At 39.0% G+C, this 19,942-nt stretch overlaps 1 protein-coding gene across 1 annotated transcript; it reads left to right on the forward strand.

The window, feature by feature from the left end:
- Positions 1-4,573: 4,573 nt before the first annotated feature.
- LOC133056429 (olfactory receptor 4C46-like) lies at positions 4,574-5,524 on the forward strand. The gene has a single exon (XM_061141726.1). It carries the CDS (start codon positions 4,574-4,576, stop codon positions 5,522-5,524), a length of 951 nt encoding a protein of 316 aa, XP_060997709.1.
- The last annotated feature ends 14,418 nt before the right edge of the window (positions 5,525-19,942 follow it).

A 19,942-nucleotide genomic window follows, 5' to 3' on the forward strand; every position in this document is an offset into this window, starting at 1 on the left:
TGGCAAACTTGGTAAATAACTACACAAGCAATTGAAAGCATCTTTTCTTGTTTACATTTTCCAGAGAAAGATTTGTCAAGAGTGGAAGGACCATTTGAATATGTTTCCACCACACATTCTGCCTCCTAGCTTTTGGATTAGACCATTCATGGAAGATCCTTTTCCCTTGGTATTTTAAGTGAATTTATTCTAAATTCAAGTCCCAGATTTTCTGTGAAATCTTTTTTAGTCTTTAGGCTAGAAGAAAAGATTTAGACTTATCCAAAGACTTAGTTATCTTCTATTGACTTGATATTGAATTATCTGAATAGCCTCTTTCTGAGTGTGTCACATCATTTCCTATTGAAAGCTTCTTATCCAAAGAGGAGGTCAATTTTAAAATAGAATTAGTTCTGAACACCCTCAAATATCACTAATATCATCCAAGACCAGAAGGTAAGTTTTTCAATAGTACTGTTAGTAAATTAGTTAGGTTGTTATTTTCCATATATAGTAATTGTTATATTTTAATACTTTTAAAATACAATAGTAAAAACCTTTTACATTCACCACCTTTCTTCAAAAGATATTTGGTAAATGTCATAAACCTACTTTGACAGAAGAAAACACTAGTCTGCCTGAGATTAAGAAATTTGTTAAGACCCTTTTCTCTAATACCAGATATACTTATTTTGTCATTGGACAATTATTATAATAATTAAGATTACTCATGAGTATGAAAATAAAACTTAAATGAATTTCACACACAAAAAGATATCAATGTGAATATTAGATGATATGAATCATCACTTGTTTAGTTCAAACATGAATATGAAGAACTTCTTGGGAGCAAATGCTGAACATAATATGGATCTCTGTGATGTCTTTAAAAGTAAAACTGGAGATGATTATTCCTCAGTCTATTGTATGGTCAAATGTTTATATGCATTATTGCCAAAAATATCAATTCTTCCTAATCTTGAGTGCTATAAATAAGGAAGGTCTTCTGTGTGTCCCCAACAGTGTGGTATATGCATTTAAGTGTTTCTTTAATCAGTTCTCGTAATAGCCTGTGAGGTGAGGTGGATTTTACTTCTCACTTGATATTGAAAAACAAAAATGTAAGATGCCAAGAAACGCACCTCAGATCAACAAGTAGCAAGCGAGAAAAGGCAAGATTCTAATCTGGACCTTCTGATTCCCAAACCAATATGCTCACCCAATGATCACCATTTTCAACATCATTTGCAACATTTTGCAGAAGAGAGTGGGTTCATACTTCTTAGGGAAATTTTCAATGGAAGAAATATGGGAAGGGAAGAGAAAGAGATAAAATGGACCTTTAATGAACGCAGTACCATATAGTTACAAATATTGGGGGATTTCAGTAAGTTATAATGTGGGTGTATGTCTCTAAGCCTGTGTATAGGTTGATTCAGTTCAGTTAAGTCCCTCAGTCCTGTCAGACTCTTTGCAACCACATGGACTGCAGCACGCCAGGCTTCCCTGTCCATCACCAACTCCTGGAGTTTACACAAACTCATGTCCATTGAGTTGGTGATGCCATCCAACCATCTCATCCTCTGTCATCCCCTTCTCCTCCCACCTTTAGTCTTTCCCAGCCTCAGGGTCTTTTCCAGTGAGCCAGTTCTTCGCATCAGGTGGCCAAAGTATTGGAGTTTCAGCTTCAGCATCAGTCGTCCCAATGAACATTCAGGACTGATTTCCTTTAGGATGGACTGGACTGGCTGGATCTCCTTGCAGTTCAAGGGACTCTCAAGAATCTTCTCTAACACCACACTTCAAAAGCATCAATTCTTCAGCCCTCAGCATCTTTATAATCCAGCTCTCACATCCATACATGACCACTGGAAAAACAATAGCCTTGACCAGACGGACCTTTGTTGGCAAAGTAATGTCTCTGCTTTTTAATATGCTGTCTAGGTTGGTCATAACTTTTATTCCAAGTAGCAAGTGACTTTTAATGTCATGGCTGCAATCACCATCTGCAGTGATTTTGGAGCCCCCCAAAATAAAATCTGTCCCTGTTTCTATTGTTTCCCCATCAATTTGCCGTGAGGTGATGGGAGTGGATGCAATGATCTTAGTTTTCTGAATGTTGAGCTTTAAGCCAGGTTTTTCACTCTCCTCTTTCACTTTAATCAAGAGGCTCTTTAGTTCTTCTTCACTTTCTGCCATAAGGGTGGTGTCATCTGCATATCTGAGGTCATTGATATTTCTCCCAGCAATCTTGATTCCAGCTTGTGCTTCATCCAACCCAGCGTTTCTCATGATGTACTCTGCATATAAGTGAAATAAGCAGGGTGACAATATAAAGCCTTGATGTACTCCTTTTCCATTTTGGGACCAGTCTCTTCTTCCATGTCCTGTTTTAACTGTTGCTTCCCGACCTGCATACAGGTTTCTCAAGAGTCAGATCAGGTGGTCTGGTATTCCTATCTCTTTCAGAATTTTCCACAGTTTACTGTGATCCACACAGTCAAAGGTTTTGGCTTAGTCAATAAAGCAGAAATAGATGTTTTTCTGGAACTCTCTTGCTTTTTGATGACTCAGCGGATGTTGGCAATTTGTTTTCTGGTTCCTCTGCCTTTTTTAAAACCAGCTTGAACATCTGGAAGCTCACAGTTCACATACTGTTGAAGCCTGGCTTGGAGAATTTTGAGCATCACTTTACCTGTGTGTGAGATGAGTGCAATTGTGCAGTAGTTTGAGCATTCTTTGGCATTGCCTTTCTTTGGGATTGGAATGAAAACTGACCTTTTCCAGTCCTGTGGCCACTGCTGAGTTTTCCAAATTTGCTGGCATATTGAGTGCAGCATTTTCACAGCATCATATTTAGGATTTGAAATAGCTCAATTATTTGATTAAATTGCTCTCTCTATATATATTCTCTTTCTCTCTCTCTCTCTCTCTCTCTCTCTCTCTCTCTCTATATATATATATATATATATATATATATATATATATATATACTGTCTCTGAAATAGGATAAAGATAAATATGACTATATTGATTCTATTTTTAAAGGTTTACTAATTATATTGTAATAATTTTATAGGTTATAGTTTAAGAATTTGGATCAAAAATAAAAGTGTAATTTATTTATTTATTTTTCCCATTTATTTTTATTAGTTGGAGGCTAGTTACTTTACAATATTGTAATGGTTTTTGTCATACATTGACATGAATCAGCCATGGATTTACATGTATTCCCCATCCCGATCCCCCCTCCCACCTCCCCCTCTACCCGATCCCTCTGGGTCTTCCCAGTGCACCAGGCCTAAGCACTTGTCTCATGCATCCAACCTGGGCTGATGATCTGTTTCACCCTAGATAATATATATGTTTTGATGCTGTTCTCTCGAAACATCCCACCCTCACCTTCTCCCACAGAGTCCAAAAGTCTGTTCTGTACATCTGTGTCTCTTTTTCTGTTTTGCATATAAGGTTAATTTAAACTAATCTTACCTCTGTTCTTTGTAGCTGCCTGAGTTTAGGTAGAATTCTTAGCTTCTCTAAGCATCTACTTCCTAATATGTAAAATAAGTATAAAAATGATAGTAGTAAACACAAGTTTTTAATTAAGTTTACATAATGAAGTATCTTAGAGCACAGTAAATATTCAGCAAGCTTTAGCTAATATTGCTAATATTACTACTATATTTTTACTCTTATATACTATTATTTTTCTCATCTGCTATATGATTGAAATATACATAGATTGCAATCATGCCATGCATATAGCAATCAATCATTAAAGCAAATTTATCAAGTATTATAAAGTCACTGGATTTAGGAAGCATGTTTATTTTATTGGGCTTGCCCAGTGGCTCAGCTAGTGAAGAATCTTCCTGCACTGTGGGAGACCTGGGTTCAATCCCTGGGTTGGGAAGATCCCCTGGAAGAGGGAGCAGCTACCCATTCCAGAATTCTGGCACAGTAGCTTCTTTACCTTTTCATTACTTTCCCGTTTCCAATGCTCTGTTACACTTATGTGAACTATTTATAAAGAGCCTGCTACTCCTGTTCTTCAGTCTTCCATCCCTTTACTAAACCTCATCCCACTCCATAGAATTCAGAAAAAGATTGTTTTTGGAATTAAATCCAACACACCCTCTCTCTCACATCCCTCCTCATCCTTCCTCTCACATTTTCATTTAACTTGCATGTTTTCTCATTTCCTAAGAATAAAGGGAAACTCCCTTGGTTTTGCATCCATAACCTTTACATCCATTTTCTACCTTTCATCTCAGGTTTGTCTGCCTCTATATGTGAGATCTATTGCTTCATATTAAGCTTGAGTCATCTCACATGAGTATATGTGCACAGAAATGAGTATATGTGTGTTCACAGAGCCCCTCATGTCTCTAATCTCTAAGCATTATCTCTCTCCAGGGGAGGATGTGAGCCTTTAAGAGATCAGAAACATTTTTCCTATATCCAAAAAAGAATTCAAAAATTCAGAACTCCATAGAATCTGGGCATTTATTTTTTATTACATGGAGAGGCTTAGTGAACTCAAGGTTGAGGTGATGAAAAGTAACTATTTTTTTTTTTTTTTTCAGGTAACATAATGAACCATAATACAAAATACATGGAGAATAGGAACAACGTGACAGAGTTTGTTCTCTTGGGGCTCACGCAGAATCCAAAGTTGCAGAGGGTCATATTTGTTGTGTTTTTGGTTATCTACATCATCTCTGTGGTAGGAAATATCTTCATCATGGTCACCATCATAGTCAGTCCATTACAGAGTTCTCCCATGTACTTTTTTCTGGCCTATCTCTCCTTTATTGATGCTTGCTACTCCTCTGTGAATACCCCTAAACTGATCGTCGATTCCCTCCGTGAAAGGAAGACCATCCTGTTCAGTGGATGCATGACCCAAATCTTTGGGGAACATTTCTTGGGAAGTGCTGGGGCCATCCTGCTCACTGTGATGGCCTATGACCGCTATGTGGCCATCTGCAAGCCCTTGCACTATACAAGCATCATGAATTGGAGGGTATGTTGGCTGCTAATTGGGGTGGCATGGGTGGGAGGCTTTCTTCATGGAATCATACAGATCTTTTTCATCTTCAGATTACCCTTCTGTGGCCCTAATGTCATCGATCACTTTTTGTGTGATCTGAACCCTTTGCTAAATCTTGCCTGCACTGATACTCACACTTTAGGATTATTTGTTGCTGCCAACAGTGGTTTCATCTGCCTTATAAACTTCACCCTCCTGATGGGCTCCTATGTGGTCATTCTGCGCTCCCTAAGGAACCACAGTTTGGAGGCGAGGCACAAGGCCCTCTCCACGTGTGTCTCCCACATCACAGTTGTCGCCATGCTCCTTGTGCCCTGCATTTTTGAATATCTGAGACCACCAGTTACTTTACCAATTGATAAAGCAGTGGCTGTATTCTACACTATGATAACTCCCATGTTAAATCCCTTCATCTATACTTTGAGAAATGCCCAAATGAAAAACGCCATTAAGAATTTGTGTAATAGACAAGCTACTTCAGGTGATAAATAAGAGGAGACCAGCATTGATTCTCATGGTGCAAAGTTCAGAAGGACATTGTTGATGCTTTCAGCAAAGAAGACCTTTGAGATAAAGGGAGGAAAAAATAGCTACTATAAATCATAGATTCTGCAATGGGGAGAAGAAATGGTGCATGAAAAGTGAGACAAACTGGCAGGAGACTACTTTTTCATGTTTGGAGCATTTTACCAAGTAGATGCTTAGTTTTTCTAGCTTTATCTATCTATATGCTTTAATAAATTCATTCTAATAAAAAATAAACACAGTGATATTGAGCAGTAATCTCTGTAACTATCCAAAGAAGTAGGCATTGCTTATTATCCTCATTTTATAGGCGATTAAGCAAATAGAATGGGAAGGTTCCAAAAGAGTAATATTGAAGAACCATATTTTTAGCTGCTGTCTCAGACCATGTTCTTAACTGTGGAGATATGCTGTCAGACAATGATACAAAGGTAACATAATTATGTTGTTCAGTTGCTAAATCATTTCTGACTCTTTGTGACCCCATGGACTGCAGCACCCCAGCCTCTTCTGTCCTCCACTCTCTCTCAGAGTTTGCTCAGACTCATGTCTGTTGACTTGGTGATGCTATCCCACAGTCTCATCTGCCTCCCCGTCTCCTTTTGCCTTCAATCTTTCTCAGCATGAGGATCTTTTCCAATGAGTCAGCTCTTTGTATCAAGTGGCCAAAGTATTGAAGCTTCAGCTTTAGCGTTAGTCCTTCCAATGTATACTCAGGGCTGATTTCCTTGAGGAAAGACTGGTTTGATCTCCTTGCAGTCCTAGGGACTCTCAAGAATCTTCTACAGCACCACAGTTTGAAAGCATCAATTCTTCAGTGTTCAGACTTCTTTATGGTCCAAATCTCACATCTGCACATGACTACTGGAAAAACATAGTGATACTACTTACCATTTATTGAGATAGGGACTGTGCTGAGATTGTATATATGGTGTGCGCCAAGTCACATTAGTCGTGTCTGACTGGGACCCTGTGGGCTGTAGCCCACCGGGATCCTCTGCCCACATATGTACATACGTGTATCTATGGCATGTGGTATGTGACACCATGGTACGTAGCTCCCCTCTAGGTCATCACGGAGCGCCGAGCTGAGCCCCCTGTGCTTACAGCAGCTTCCCTCTGTTTGACACATGGTATTTTCAGGGCTCTTCTCTCAGCTCACCCAGCCCCTCTTTCCTCCACTGTGTCCACAAATCAGTTCTCAACATCTGCACCTCTAGTCCTACCTTACACATAGGTTCATCTTTGCCTCTTCTCTAGATTCCATATATATGCATTAATATATGATAAGCAATGAAACATTTAAACTCTAAGGGGAATTTAAGGAATGTTGCACAATATTCCAAATTCTCTTATTGCATTAAGCATCATTTTGTATTGCTCATGTCACAATCTTATGCTGATAACCCATCAAAAAGAGTGAAGATCCAAGTAAAAGAATAGTCTAATATCAGACAGGAATTTCAATTATTAAACAAATTAAGTCATACTCTGTAAAATATTTACCTACTTGCCAATAATATTATCTTCAAGGCCCAATATCTGATTTATGATAAATGCTAGATGAATATATGTAAGTATAAGGGAAGATGAATAAATTCAATAAAATATCAGGCAAATGTAGTATTGCAGACTAGGAAATTTTTTCTACCTTTATCTGTTTCAGATTCAGAGAAGTAATCTAGGTATATGTCTTTTGAAAACTAAGATTTGGTTTTATTCCTGCGTAAACTAGGAACAAGGAAGAAATGAAAACAAACCCGTTATCTTTTGAACACATAATTTACCTTGATAGTCTCCCAGTCCTAAGCATGATATCATCATCCTGTTTTTTCCTATATTTCTCTGTCAATATTTTTCAATATTTATTATTTTTGTATTGATTATTTTATATTGATTGGTTTTTACATTTTGATTTAAAAATAAAAAAAAGAATGTCTATGCATTTCCTTTTAGGTAACATTTCATTATAAAACAGTGTTTTTTTTTGTATTTTGTATTTTTTGTATTGTTTGGTTTGTATTTAATTTGTAGCTCCATTTACACAAAATACAACCCCAGAAAAAATACATTCCATTCATTTCACCCAACCTACATTCATTAAACAACAAATATTTTTTTTCAGCTGGAGGAATGTATCAGATAGTGACAGTTGCTGGGGCTTCAGCAGTGAATAAAGAAAAACCTGAATGATGTCTTCACAGAGCTTAGATCCATAGACTCCTAGAAGAGAGAAAAAATCACAACACAGTGTTATAAAGAGTAAGAGAGAGGAAACAAGGGTGCTTACTCTGATAGCACTTTTGAGGGACACAACATAGACCTGGGGGCTCAGAAAACACCCCAAGGTGAAAAGACATCAGAAATGGGGCTCAAAGGGTCAATGGCATGAATAGACCTCAGATGGTTCTAGAATGTTTTAGGAGTGGAAACATGTAACAACGTCCAGAAGGTGAAATGTGTACACAGACTCCTTATAAATGTCACATAGCTGTGGTTGCTAAACTTTTTATTCAACAACGCTTTACTGAATATGCACCGCATTCCAGGAAGAATGCCAGACACTTAACTTCTAAAGGGTGAATAGCAAGATAAGAAGCTGGAGTATCTGACTCTGTGAAGAGTCGGACTTGACTGAGCGACTGAACTGAACCGAAGCTGGTGTGGTAGGAACAGGAACGACTGGGGAGGGCCTCGCCCTCGTGCTAAGGCTTAAAACTCAGTACTGTGTGCTGTGCTGAGTCACTCAGTCATGTCTGACTCTCTGCGACCCCATGGACTCTAGCCCTCCAGGCTCCTCTGTCCATGGGGATTCTCCAGGCAAGAATACTGGAGTGGGTTGCCGTGATATTAAAAGATCATTTTTTTCATATTGAAGTATAGATGACTTCTGACATTGTGGGTTTCAGGTGGACAGTGCAGTGATTTCAGTTATATAAATATTTTTCCCATTCTTTTCGGAAGATATTTTAAGTTAGCACATGATGCAATTAGATTTAAATTTTAGAATAAAAACTTTGGCTATAGTGAAAAAGTGTTAGTTGCTCAGTCGTGTCTGACTCTTTGCTATCCCATGGACAGTAGCCCACAAGGCTCTTCTGTTCATTAGATTCTCCAGGCAAGAATATTGGACTGGGTAGCCATCCCCTTCTCCAGGGCATCTTCCCAGCCCACGGATCAAACCAGGGTCTCCTACATTGCAGACAGATTCTTTGCCATCTGAGCCACCAGGGAAAGTGTTTGGTTGTAGTAGAGAAAGTAAATTGAAGGGTACAAGTAGCAGAATGGTAGGGAGGCTACTGTAATGATTTGGATGTGAAATGATGGAGGTGTGACTTCTGGTGGTGCCAGTGATGGTGAAGAATATTGTAGACCCTCTGCATCTGGTCAAACCTCATTCGCTGCACAGATGCACCTGGAACACAGCTGCTGTTTGCCTGGGCTGCTAAAAGCTCGCAGCCCCATTCTTCCTGGACAGCTGCAAGAGAGAGAATTGGAACTGACTCATTAGAGATTATACCCACCATCCAAGGGACCAGGAGTACATCATGAATGACTGGAGCAGCACTGAGAAGGCTGGCCCCCTTGATGGATGGTGGAACCAGTACTGCAGGACAATATACATTCCAGGGCTCCATGGCTCTAGGCTAAAGCTAAACTCTAACTGAAAGCATATCCTTTGTTTACCCCTACCACAGGCCACCTCGTTCAGTCTCTCTCTTGTAAATTGCTTTCATCTTAGGATCTTCATTATGGGGAGCCCAAACAAAAACCAAGAGATAGAGAAGAGCTCAAGCAATATTTAGGAATTATAAACAGCAAAAAAAAAAAAAAAAGAACTTAATATAGGATGAAGGTATGAAAAGAGTCATGAATGAAATCCAGATTCCAGCTTAGATCACCAGAGGTTTGGGGAAATTGAGAAGAAGGACTTAAGGTGAGTGTTCTTTACCAGTGAAGAGGTCTCTCCAACCCCAGAAGACAAGGCTATGCGTCCTGCCTGTAGAATTAACCCTTCACTGGCTGAAGAAACTGTAACAGCCTCCCCTGCAGCAGTTGCCATGAAAGACCATGATTCTCAGGAGGACCACCTCAGCTCCCCCCATTGCTTCTGATTCTGTAACTTGTCTCAGGCGCCAGGAGGCACCTGGAAGCAAGGTAGAGGCAGGGACGCTGGAGGAGCTGAGCTACACTCCAGAAGAGCTACCTGAGTTTTCTGATTCATACAGACAGAAATCCAAGCAATAGATACGGGAATCGAGATTACCAGTATGGGAAGATTATAGGGAAACAAAAGACTTTGATCAGACCTGATTACTGATTGAGATGTGCTTACCAAGCGGAGATTTCACACTTCATTTGCAGCTGGAGGGAAGTAAAGAAAGGCTTTAAACCTTTGTGCTATAAATTCAGGGAATGTATATGGAATTGGATAGTGGTAGAAAAATCACCAAATTTGATTGGGCCTAATTTACTGATATGGGCTCATTAAGCAGATATTCTCCATTAAATGCTGCAACTGGATGAGGTAAGAAAGTCTCAAATAGTTTGTGGTGACTAACACATGAACAAAATGGTGGTCCGTTGTGAGCTGCATAGAAATGCCCCATCCACTTTGGTTTAATGTAGCGGAAGTGATTAAAACGTTTGTAGACAAAAAAGAACTTCAGGACCCAGAAAATCATGATGGTGTGATCAGTCACCTTGAGCCAGACATCCTGGAATGCAACGTCAAGTGGGCCTTAGGAAGCATCACTACAAAGCTAGTGGAGGTGATGGAATTCCAGTTGAGCTACTTCAAATCCTAAAAGATGATGCTGTGAAAGTGCTACACTCAATATGACAGCAAATCTGGAAAACTCAGCAGCTGCCATTGAACTGGAAAAGGTCAGTTTTCATTTCAATCCCAAAGAAAGACAATGCCAAAGAATACTCAAACTACTGCACAATTGCACTCATCTCACATCCTACTAAACTAATGCTCAAAATTCTCCAAGCCAGGCTTCAACAATTGAACCTTGAACGTCCAGATTTAAATCAGTTCAAGCTGATTTAAAAAAGGCAGAGGAACCAGAGATCAAATTGCCAACATCTGTTGGATTATCAAAAAAGCAAGAGAGTTCCAGAAAAACATCTATTTCTGCTGTATTGACTATGCCAAAGCCTTTGACTGTGTGGGCATAAAAAACTGTGGAAAATTTTGAAAGAGATGGGAATACCAGACCACCTGACCTGCCTCTTGAGAAACCTGTATGCAGGTCAGGAAGCAACAGTTAGAACTGGACATGGAACAATAGACTGGTTCCAAATAGGGAAAGGAGTACGTCAAGGCTGTATATTGTCACCCTGCTTATTTAACTTATATGCATAGTACATCATGAGAAACTCTGGGCTGGATAAACACAAGCTGGAATCAAGATTGTCAGGAGAAATATCAATAACCTCAGATATGCAGAAGCCACCACCCTTATGGCAGAAAGTGAAGAAGAGCTAAAGAGCCTCTTGATGAAATTGAAAGAGGAGAGTGAAAAAGTTGGCTTAAAGCTCAATATTCAGAAAACTAAGATTATGGCATCCAGTCCCATCACTTCATGGAAAATAGATGGGGAAACAGTGGCTGTCTTTATATTTTTGGGCTCCAAATTTACTGTAGATGGTGACTGCAGCCATGAAATTAAAAGACGCTTACTCCTTGGAAGGAAAGTTATGACCAACCTAGACAGCATATTAAAAAGCAGAGACATTACTTTGCCAACAAAGGTCTGTCTAGTCAAGGCTATGGTTTTTCCAGTGGTTATGTATGGATGTGAGAGTTGAACTATAAAGAAAGTGCTGGAGAATTGATGCTTTTGAACTGTGGTGTTGGAGAAGACTCTTCAGAGTCCCTTGGACTGCAAGGAGATCCAACCAGTCCATCCTAAAGGAGATCAATCCTGGGTGTTCATTGGAAGGACTGGTGCTGAAGCTGAAACTCCAATACTTTGGCCACCTCATGAGAAGAGCTGACTCATTGGAAAGGACCCTGATGCTGGGAAAAATTGAGAGCAGGAGGAGAAGAGGACGACAGAGGATGAGATGGTTGGATGGTATCACTGACACAATGGACATGGGTTTGAGCAGACTCTGGGAGTTGGTGATAGACAGGGAGGCCTGACGTGATGCAGTTCATGGGGTCACAAAGAGTCAGACACGACTGAGCGACTGAACTGAACTTTACTGAGATTGAAATGTTAGAGTGGATTTGTTATTAAAAATCTACTTAGTCCCCCTGGGAGGGTTCAAAACATGTACCATTCATCACAACCATGAGAAATAAATGTGAAAAGGATGCTTCAGCATCCTTGAAAAGCTGAGATGGCTATTTTCTAAAGGCCAGGTCTCTAATGAAAACTGTGGCTGCTGGTTTGTGAAATCCAACTGTGTTAAGAGTGATTTGACCCTTGGGTGCATCCAGTAGTCAAGTGATGGCACTTATCCCAAAGGCAAGGTGGGCTTAGTTTCCAAAATGGATAGTAGAGTCAAAATGACAGTCTAAATAATCATCACAGGAAGTGTTGTCTAGCTGATCATGGTGTTCCTAGGGTAAAAATAGAGAGATTTTACTCAATCTCAGTTGACCTGTGTCAGAAGAAAAGTTTTAAATAAAGTAAAAACATATTTGTACACAAATCATGAATATCGAAATTCACGTCATCAAAATGAATTCCCAGACTTGATCCAGGTTATAGATTCTGAATCTTAAGAATAAAGGGGAGATCCAGTCCCCTTGAAGCAGGACTTTGGTACCTTGCTAAAAATGTAAAATTTATCTTTCCCTCAGGTTTTCCCAAAGGGACCTCTGACCTTTTATCAGGTTAACTATGCACTGTGGAAAAGTAAATAATCAGATCTTTCGGGACACTGACTTTGACATGAAACTTATTCCAAGAGATCCAAAACAAAACTGTAGTCCCTCAATCAGAGTTAGAAATAATGGAGGTCTGGTGATCAATGGAAGTGTAGCTCAGGTCTATTTACAGTGGGTCCTGTGATCATGGAACCCATGCTGTGGCTATTTCTCCAATTCCAGAGTGGATAATTGGAACAGACATCCTTAGCAACTGGCAGAATTCCTATATTGGATCACCGACCCATGGAATAAGGGGTATTATGTCAGAAAAGCCCTAGGGAAGGCATTACTACTGTCTGTCCTTAGGATAATAGTAAACTAACAGTGGAACCATATTCCTGGAGGGATTGTAGAGATTAGTGCCACCACCAAACCTTGAAAGATGTGGGTGTGTGGGGGGGGGTAGTTACCACCACATACATGGACAGCTCTCCTATTTTCACCTGTTGCAGGATACACATGGATCTTGGAGAGTGACAGTGGATAAATCTGTGGTTAACCAGCTTCTATGCCAGGTGTATTTCAGCACAAGAGCAAATTGTCAGAGCTGCTGGTACCCGGTATTTAGCTAGAAGTATGCTTTTTTATTACAGTGTCAGAAGTAGCAACTACTTTAGATATTTTGGTAAGACATTTTCTTGTCAACTAAAATTAGGAGACCCAAACTCATTGGAATTTCCAGGAACCCAGCAATATGGGGCATATAATGCTATCCATCCCTCTTAAGATGAAGGATAACTTGTTTCATCTGTTCTCTCCTATAACCAAAGACAATGCACAATGCCTCTTGGCCTTATTGGATTTGAGAGTCAATGTATCATTAATTTGGGTGTCTTCCTCTGACTCAATTGCAAAGTTATTCAAAAAGCTGCTAGTTTTAAGTGAGTTCCAGAAATAGAAAAGGCTCTGCTACAGGTCTGGCCTGACATGCAAGCTTCTCTGAGACTCGGGACAAATATTAATAATCCAGTAGATCTATGGTGATTGATGTGTCAGTCACAGGTAAGAATGCTGGAAACCTTGCCGGGCCTCCATAGGTGAATTGCGCTGCAGACACGTAGGATTTTGGAGAAAAGTCTTGCCATCCTTGCAAGATGCCTATTCTCCTTTTATGAAATAGTGCTTGGCCTGCCACTGGACCTCGATGGAAACTAAATGCTTCACCATGGGCCGCCAAGTCACCATGCAACTAAAATTTCTTTCACGCACTTGGTATTATCCAACCCATCTAAGCCACAAAGCTGGGTGTGCACAGAAGTACTCCATCATCAAAATAGAGTGATATAGGCATGATCTGGCCCAAGGGGGCCCTGAAGGCAAATTTCCAGGGAGAAGTGGCAAAAATGATCATGGTCCCCAATCCCACTACCTTTCCTTCTTTCTCCCTGCCTGCACCTATACAGTATGATCAATTAACAGAGAAAGTTAAGACTTCAGATTTGGAAAGGAATAGTTCTGCAATGATCTCCAAAACTGAAAGCTGAACAAATGCAACCTCATCCTGAAAATTACCTGAACAGTAGTAGCAAAAGGAAATCCTCCCAACGGGTACATTTCAAAGGGTGCACCTGGTCAATTTAACTTGGGAGGAGTGTCCAAATGTACAATATATACTAATTCATGGTTTTGTCCAATGAATTGGCTGGATGCTCCAGGGACTTGGGAGGGGGATATGGTTAGAAGATTGGTGACGAGGAAATTTGAGAAAGAGATATATGTATCACTTGTTTGAATGGGCAAAAAACATGAAAATATTTGTTTCCCACATCACAAAGTTTAAAAATGTGAGTAATGGTCTACACTACTAACTTTAGTAAATTATTACAAAAATATGTGCTTCCTGTTCCCATTAACTTATGTTCTGTTTGCTTAGAGGCTTCAGTTACATAGAGAGAAATCTTTCTATAAGGAGATACAAAGAGATTCTTTTGAACTGAGAGCTAAGACTTTTGTCTGACCATATTCGGCTGCTCTTGCCTCTGAGTCAACAGGCATATTAGTAAGTCAGGGTGATGTCTGGGTTATTGATCCTGATTACTAAGAGGAAATTGACTGCTACTCCTCAGTGGAGATAAGAAAAATATGTTTGAAATACAATAGCTCCCACAGATCTCCACTTACTATGATCACTATTGAAAATTAATATCAATACAAAACTACAACGACCCCATCCAATCAGAATTAACAATGACCCAGACTTTTTACCACTGAAGGCCTGTGCTACCCACCAGGTAAAAATCCATGGCCAGCATCCCTTCTTTCTGAAGGTACAGAGAATGCAAAATGAGTCACAAAAGAAACTAGTCATAATGACCAGTCACAACCATGTAACAAGTTACAGAAATGAGAATTGCAATTGTGTGTCCACTTTATTTCATGAATATGTACCAACATATGTGTATCACATACATGTAATATAAACACATACATAAATATCTTTATTTTTTTTTCTTGTGTTATTTATCATGTAACATAAGACATGTTTAACTAGATTCCTTCTTTTCAGATGGAATTAACCCTTCTGTGGATTTCTTTTTTCCTTTTTAGAAAGGTTTTACTTGTTAGTTTTCTAGTCAGTGTAGCATTTTCCAATGGTTTATTTATTTATTTAACATGACGTGTTCATTCATTTGGTGGTGCTGGGTCTCAGCTGCTGCACGTGGTGTCTTTAGTTTGTGACCTGCAAACTCGTAACTGCAGAGTGTGTTCTCTCTAGTTCTCTGAGCAGGGATTGAACCCAGATCTTTAGCATTGAGAGCACAGAGTGTTAGTCACTGAAACATACAGAAGTCCCTGCAAAGTGGGTAACGCTATCCCAGTTTATAGACGAGGAAAACAATACTCAAGGTGATTAAAGAAAAAACACTGTGGGTGAGACAGCCATGGAGTTGAGAACCATGAGTACTAACTTCTCAGTGAAACAGCCAAACAACGTGCTGTACTTGGCTGCCTCGCTCCTTCCCACCACAGAACCTGCACAGGTGTGTTCCCTTCTGCAAGGATGCTTCCCCATGTTCTCAGTCCATTGGTCCTAGTTAACTCCCTCTCCTGTCTCAACTATAAGCCCAATAAATTTAACTTTGCTGATCATAATATTTTCTACTATCCTATTAATATCTATAGAATCTGTAATGCTACATATTATTTCATTATCTATTTATGTAATTTGTCTCTATTTTTCTCTCTTGTTCTTTTAGTCTTTACCTTTTCCCTCTCCCCCTCCCTACTGTTCTGAGATGCAATCTGGTTTAATGATCCTTTAAAGAAACAGCTTTTTGTTTAATTATTTTTTCCATTTTTAAATTATTTTTATTTCGCTGAGTTTTTCTTATCCCTAATTCCTGTGTTTTGCTTATTTGATGTTTATTTTCCTATTATTTTTCTAGCTTGCTAGGTCAAAACCTTTGCAAATTGGTTTTAGACATTATTTCTCTGTAGACTATATTTATATGCATCTAAATTTCCTTTTAAATACTTTTATTGCTTTCCAGTCCTGCGGCAAGGAGAAGACAGAGTCAAACATACTTTAAGCTGTACTCACCTTAAACTAAGAGATTATTTCTGGATAGTGAACAACTGTAGGACCACAACTAATGTGTAATGTGTGCTCAGTCACTCACTCATATCTGATTCTTTGTGACACCATGAGAATCCACTGATTCTGACTCTATCAGAATCCACTGTCCATGGGATTTTCCCAACAGGAATACTGGAGTCGGTTACCATTTCCTACTCCAAGGTAGCTTCCCAGATCAAGGATCAAACCCATGTCTCTTGCATTTCCGGCATTGGAAGGCAGATTCTTTACCACTGCACCACCTGAGGTCAGACTGTGTAATATCTTTGGGCTACTGTGTTAAATCTCCTGAAGAATTTTCCACGGTTTGTTGTGACTCATACAGTCAAATTTTGGCCTAATCAATTAAGCAGAAATAGATGCTTTTCTGGAACTCTCTTGCTTTTTTAATGATCCAGAAGACGTTGGCAATTTGATCTCTGGTTCCTTTGCCTTTTCTAAATTCAGTTTGAACATTTGGAAGTTCACGATTCACGTACTGTTGAAGCCTGGCTTGGAGAATTTTGAGCATTACTTTACTAGTGTGTGAGATGAGTGCAATTGTGCAGTAGTTTGAGCATTCTTTGCATTGCCTTTCTTTGGGATTGGAATGAAAACTGAACTTTTTTAGTCCTGTGGCCACTGCTGAGTTTTTCAAATTTGCTGGCATATTGAGTGCAGCACTTTCACAGTACCTTTTAGTATTTGCAATAGCTCAACTGGAATTCCATCACTTCCACTAGCTTTGTTCATAGTGATGCTTCCTAAGGCCCACTTGACTTCACATTTCAGGATGTAGTATCTAGGTGAGTGATCACACCATTGTGGTTATTTGGGTAATAAAGATCATTTTTTGTCTAGTTCTTCTGTGAATTCTTGCCAACTGATCTTAATATCTCTGCTTCTGTTAGGTCCATACCATTTCTGTCCTTTATTGTGCCCATCTTTTCCATAAACTGTGGAAAATTCTCCAAGAGATGTGAATAACAGACCACCTGACCTGCCTCCTGACAAATATACATGCAGGTCAAGAAGCCACAGTTAGAACTGGACATGGAACAACAGACTGGTTCCAAATCATTAAAGGAGTACTTCAAGGCTGTATCTTGTCACCCTGCTTATTTAACTTATATGTAGAGCACATCTTGAGAAATACTGGACTGGATGAAGCACAGGCTAGAATCAAGATTGCCAGGAGAAATGTCAATAACCTCAGATATGCAGATGACACCACCTTGATGGCAGAAAGTGAAGAAGAACTAAAGAGCCTCTTGATGAAAGTGAAAGAGGAGAGTGAAAAAGTTGGCATAAATCTCAACATTTAGAAAACTAAGATCATGGCATCTGGTCCCATGACATCACAGCAAACAGATGGGAAAACAGTAGAAACAGTGACAGAATTAATTTTGGGGGGCTCCTAAATCACTGTAGGTGATGACTGCAGCCATGAAAGTAAAAGATGTTTGCTCCTTGGAAGAAAAGTTATGACCAACCTAGTCAGCTTATTAAAAAGCAGAGACATTACTTTGCCAACAAATGTCCGTCTAGTCAAAGCTGTGGTATTTCCAGTGGTCATGTATGGATGTGAGAGTTGGACTATAAAGAAAGCTGAGTGCAGAAGAATTGATGCTTTTGATCTGTGGGGCTAGAGAAGACTCTTGAGAGTCCCTTGGACTGCAAGGAGATCCAACCAGTCCATCCTAAAGGAAATAAGTCCTGAATATTCATTGGAAAGAATGATGTTGAATCTGACACTCCAATACTTTGGCAACCTGATGCGAAGAACTGACTGATTAGAAAAGACCCTGATCCTGGGAAAGATTGAAGGCAGGAGGAGAGGGGGATGACAAAGGATGAGATGGTCGGATGGTATCACCGACTCAATGGACATGAGTTTGAGTAAACTCCGGGAGTTGGTGATGGACAGGGAGTCCTGGCCTGCTGCAGTCCATGCAGTCGCAGAGTCAGACATGACTGAATGACTGAACTGAACTGAAATGTCATAAATAGCTTTTATTATGCTAAGATGTTTTCTATATATCAAATTTGAGTTTGTATAATGCTTGAATCTTTAATTTTATCAAATACATTTTCACCTATTGAAAGAATTGAGTGTTTTCTGTCTTTTCTTTTTTTGATGTGGTATATCACATGAATTTATTTATGTATGTTGAACCATCCTTGTGACCATTGTATGAATCCAACTTGGTTGTGGTGGATGACCTTATGCATACTGTTGAAGTTGGTTTGCTAATATTTTGTTGAGGATTTTTGCATCTGTCTTCATCAAAGATATTGGACTATAATTTCTTTTTGGTACTATCTTTGACTTTGATTTTGGGGGGATGATGGCTTCATAGAATGCTTTTAGGTGGGTTCCCTCATCTTCAATCTTTTTGTAGAGCTTGAGAACGGTTAGTGTAAGTTCTTTTATGTCTGGTAGAATTCCCCAATGAAACCATCTGGCTCTGGACTTTTTTTTTTTTTTTAGGGAGTTGTTTTTTTTTTAAATTTTTTTCACAGATTCTATTTCACTTCTAGTGATACATCTGTTCAATTTATCTATTTATCCTTGATTCTTTTTTGTGTGTCACATGTTTCTAGAAATTTGCCCATTTCTTCTACTTTGTCCAATTTGTTGGCATATAATTATTATTAGTACTCACTTATGTATTTTCTTATTACAGTGGTATTGATTGTTATTTCTCATCTCTCATTTCTTATTTTGCTTATTTGGATCCTCTCTGTCTTCTTTGTCATGAGCTTGGCCGGAGGTTTGTCTACTTTGTTTATCTTTTCAATAAACCTGCTCTTGTTTTTATTATTGTTCTATTATTTTACATCTCTATTTTGTTGATTTCTATGTGACCTTTATTCCTTCCTTCTGCATACTCTAGGTTTTGTTTGCTCTTCTTTTTCCAATCCTTTAAAGTGGTAGATTAGACTGTTTATTTGAGATATTTATTGTTTTGTGAAGATCTGTATTGCTATGAATTTCCCTCTAAGAATCACTTTTGTTGCATGTCATAAGTTTTGTATGGTTGTGCTTTCATTATCATTTATCTCAAGGTATTTTTTAGTTTCCTCTTTGATTTCATCAATAGCCCATTGGCTTTTCAGTACCATGTTGTTTAGTCTACATAATTTGTTTCTTCTTGTTTCTGTGGTTGATTTTATTGTGGTCATAAAAGATTTTTGAAAGTATTCTAGGTTTCTTTCTTTTTTTTTTATTTTATTTTATTTTTTCCAGTGGGTTTTGTCATACATTGATATGAATCAGCCATGGATTTACATGTATTCCCAATCCCGATTCCCCCTCCCACCTCCCTCTCCACCCGATTCCTCTGGGTCTTAGGCCGGAGCACTTGTCTCGTGCATCCCACCTGGGCTGGTGATCTGTTTCACCATAGATAGCATACATGCTGTTCTTTTGAAATATCCCACCCTCACATTCTCCCACAAAGTTCAAAAGTCTGTTCTGTATTTCTGTGTCTCTTTTTCTGTTCTGCATATAGGGTTATCGTTATCACCTTTCTAAATTCCATATACATGTGTCAGTATGCTGTAATGTTCTTTATCTTTCTGGCTTACTTCACTCTGTATAATGGGCTCCAGCTTCATCCATCTCATTAGGACTGGTTCAAATGAATTCTTTTTAATGGCTGAGTAATATTCCATGGTGTATATGTACCACAGCTTCCTCATCCATTCATCTGCTGATGGGCATCTAGGTTGCTTCCATGTCCTGGCTATTATAAACAGTGCTGCGATGGTAGTTTCTACATAAACTTCAGAATGGGACTATTGATTTATTCTGATTATTCTGTTTTATTTTATTGAAGCTGCATTGAAATTAAAAAAAGCAAAATGGAAAAATAGAGTAAGTCTTATAAGTCACCTATAAGGCATATCTCTTCACTTATTTATGTACTGAATTTTT

Source organism: Dama dama, chromosome 1, assembly GCF_033118175.1.
Source record: "Dama dama isolate Ldn47 chromosome 1, ASM3311817v1, whole genome shotgun sequence".
NCBI classification, from domain to species: domain Eukaryota; kingdom Metazoa; phylum Chordata; class Mammalia; order Artiodactyla; family Cervidae; genus Dama; species Dama dama.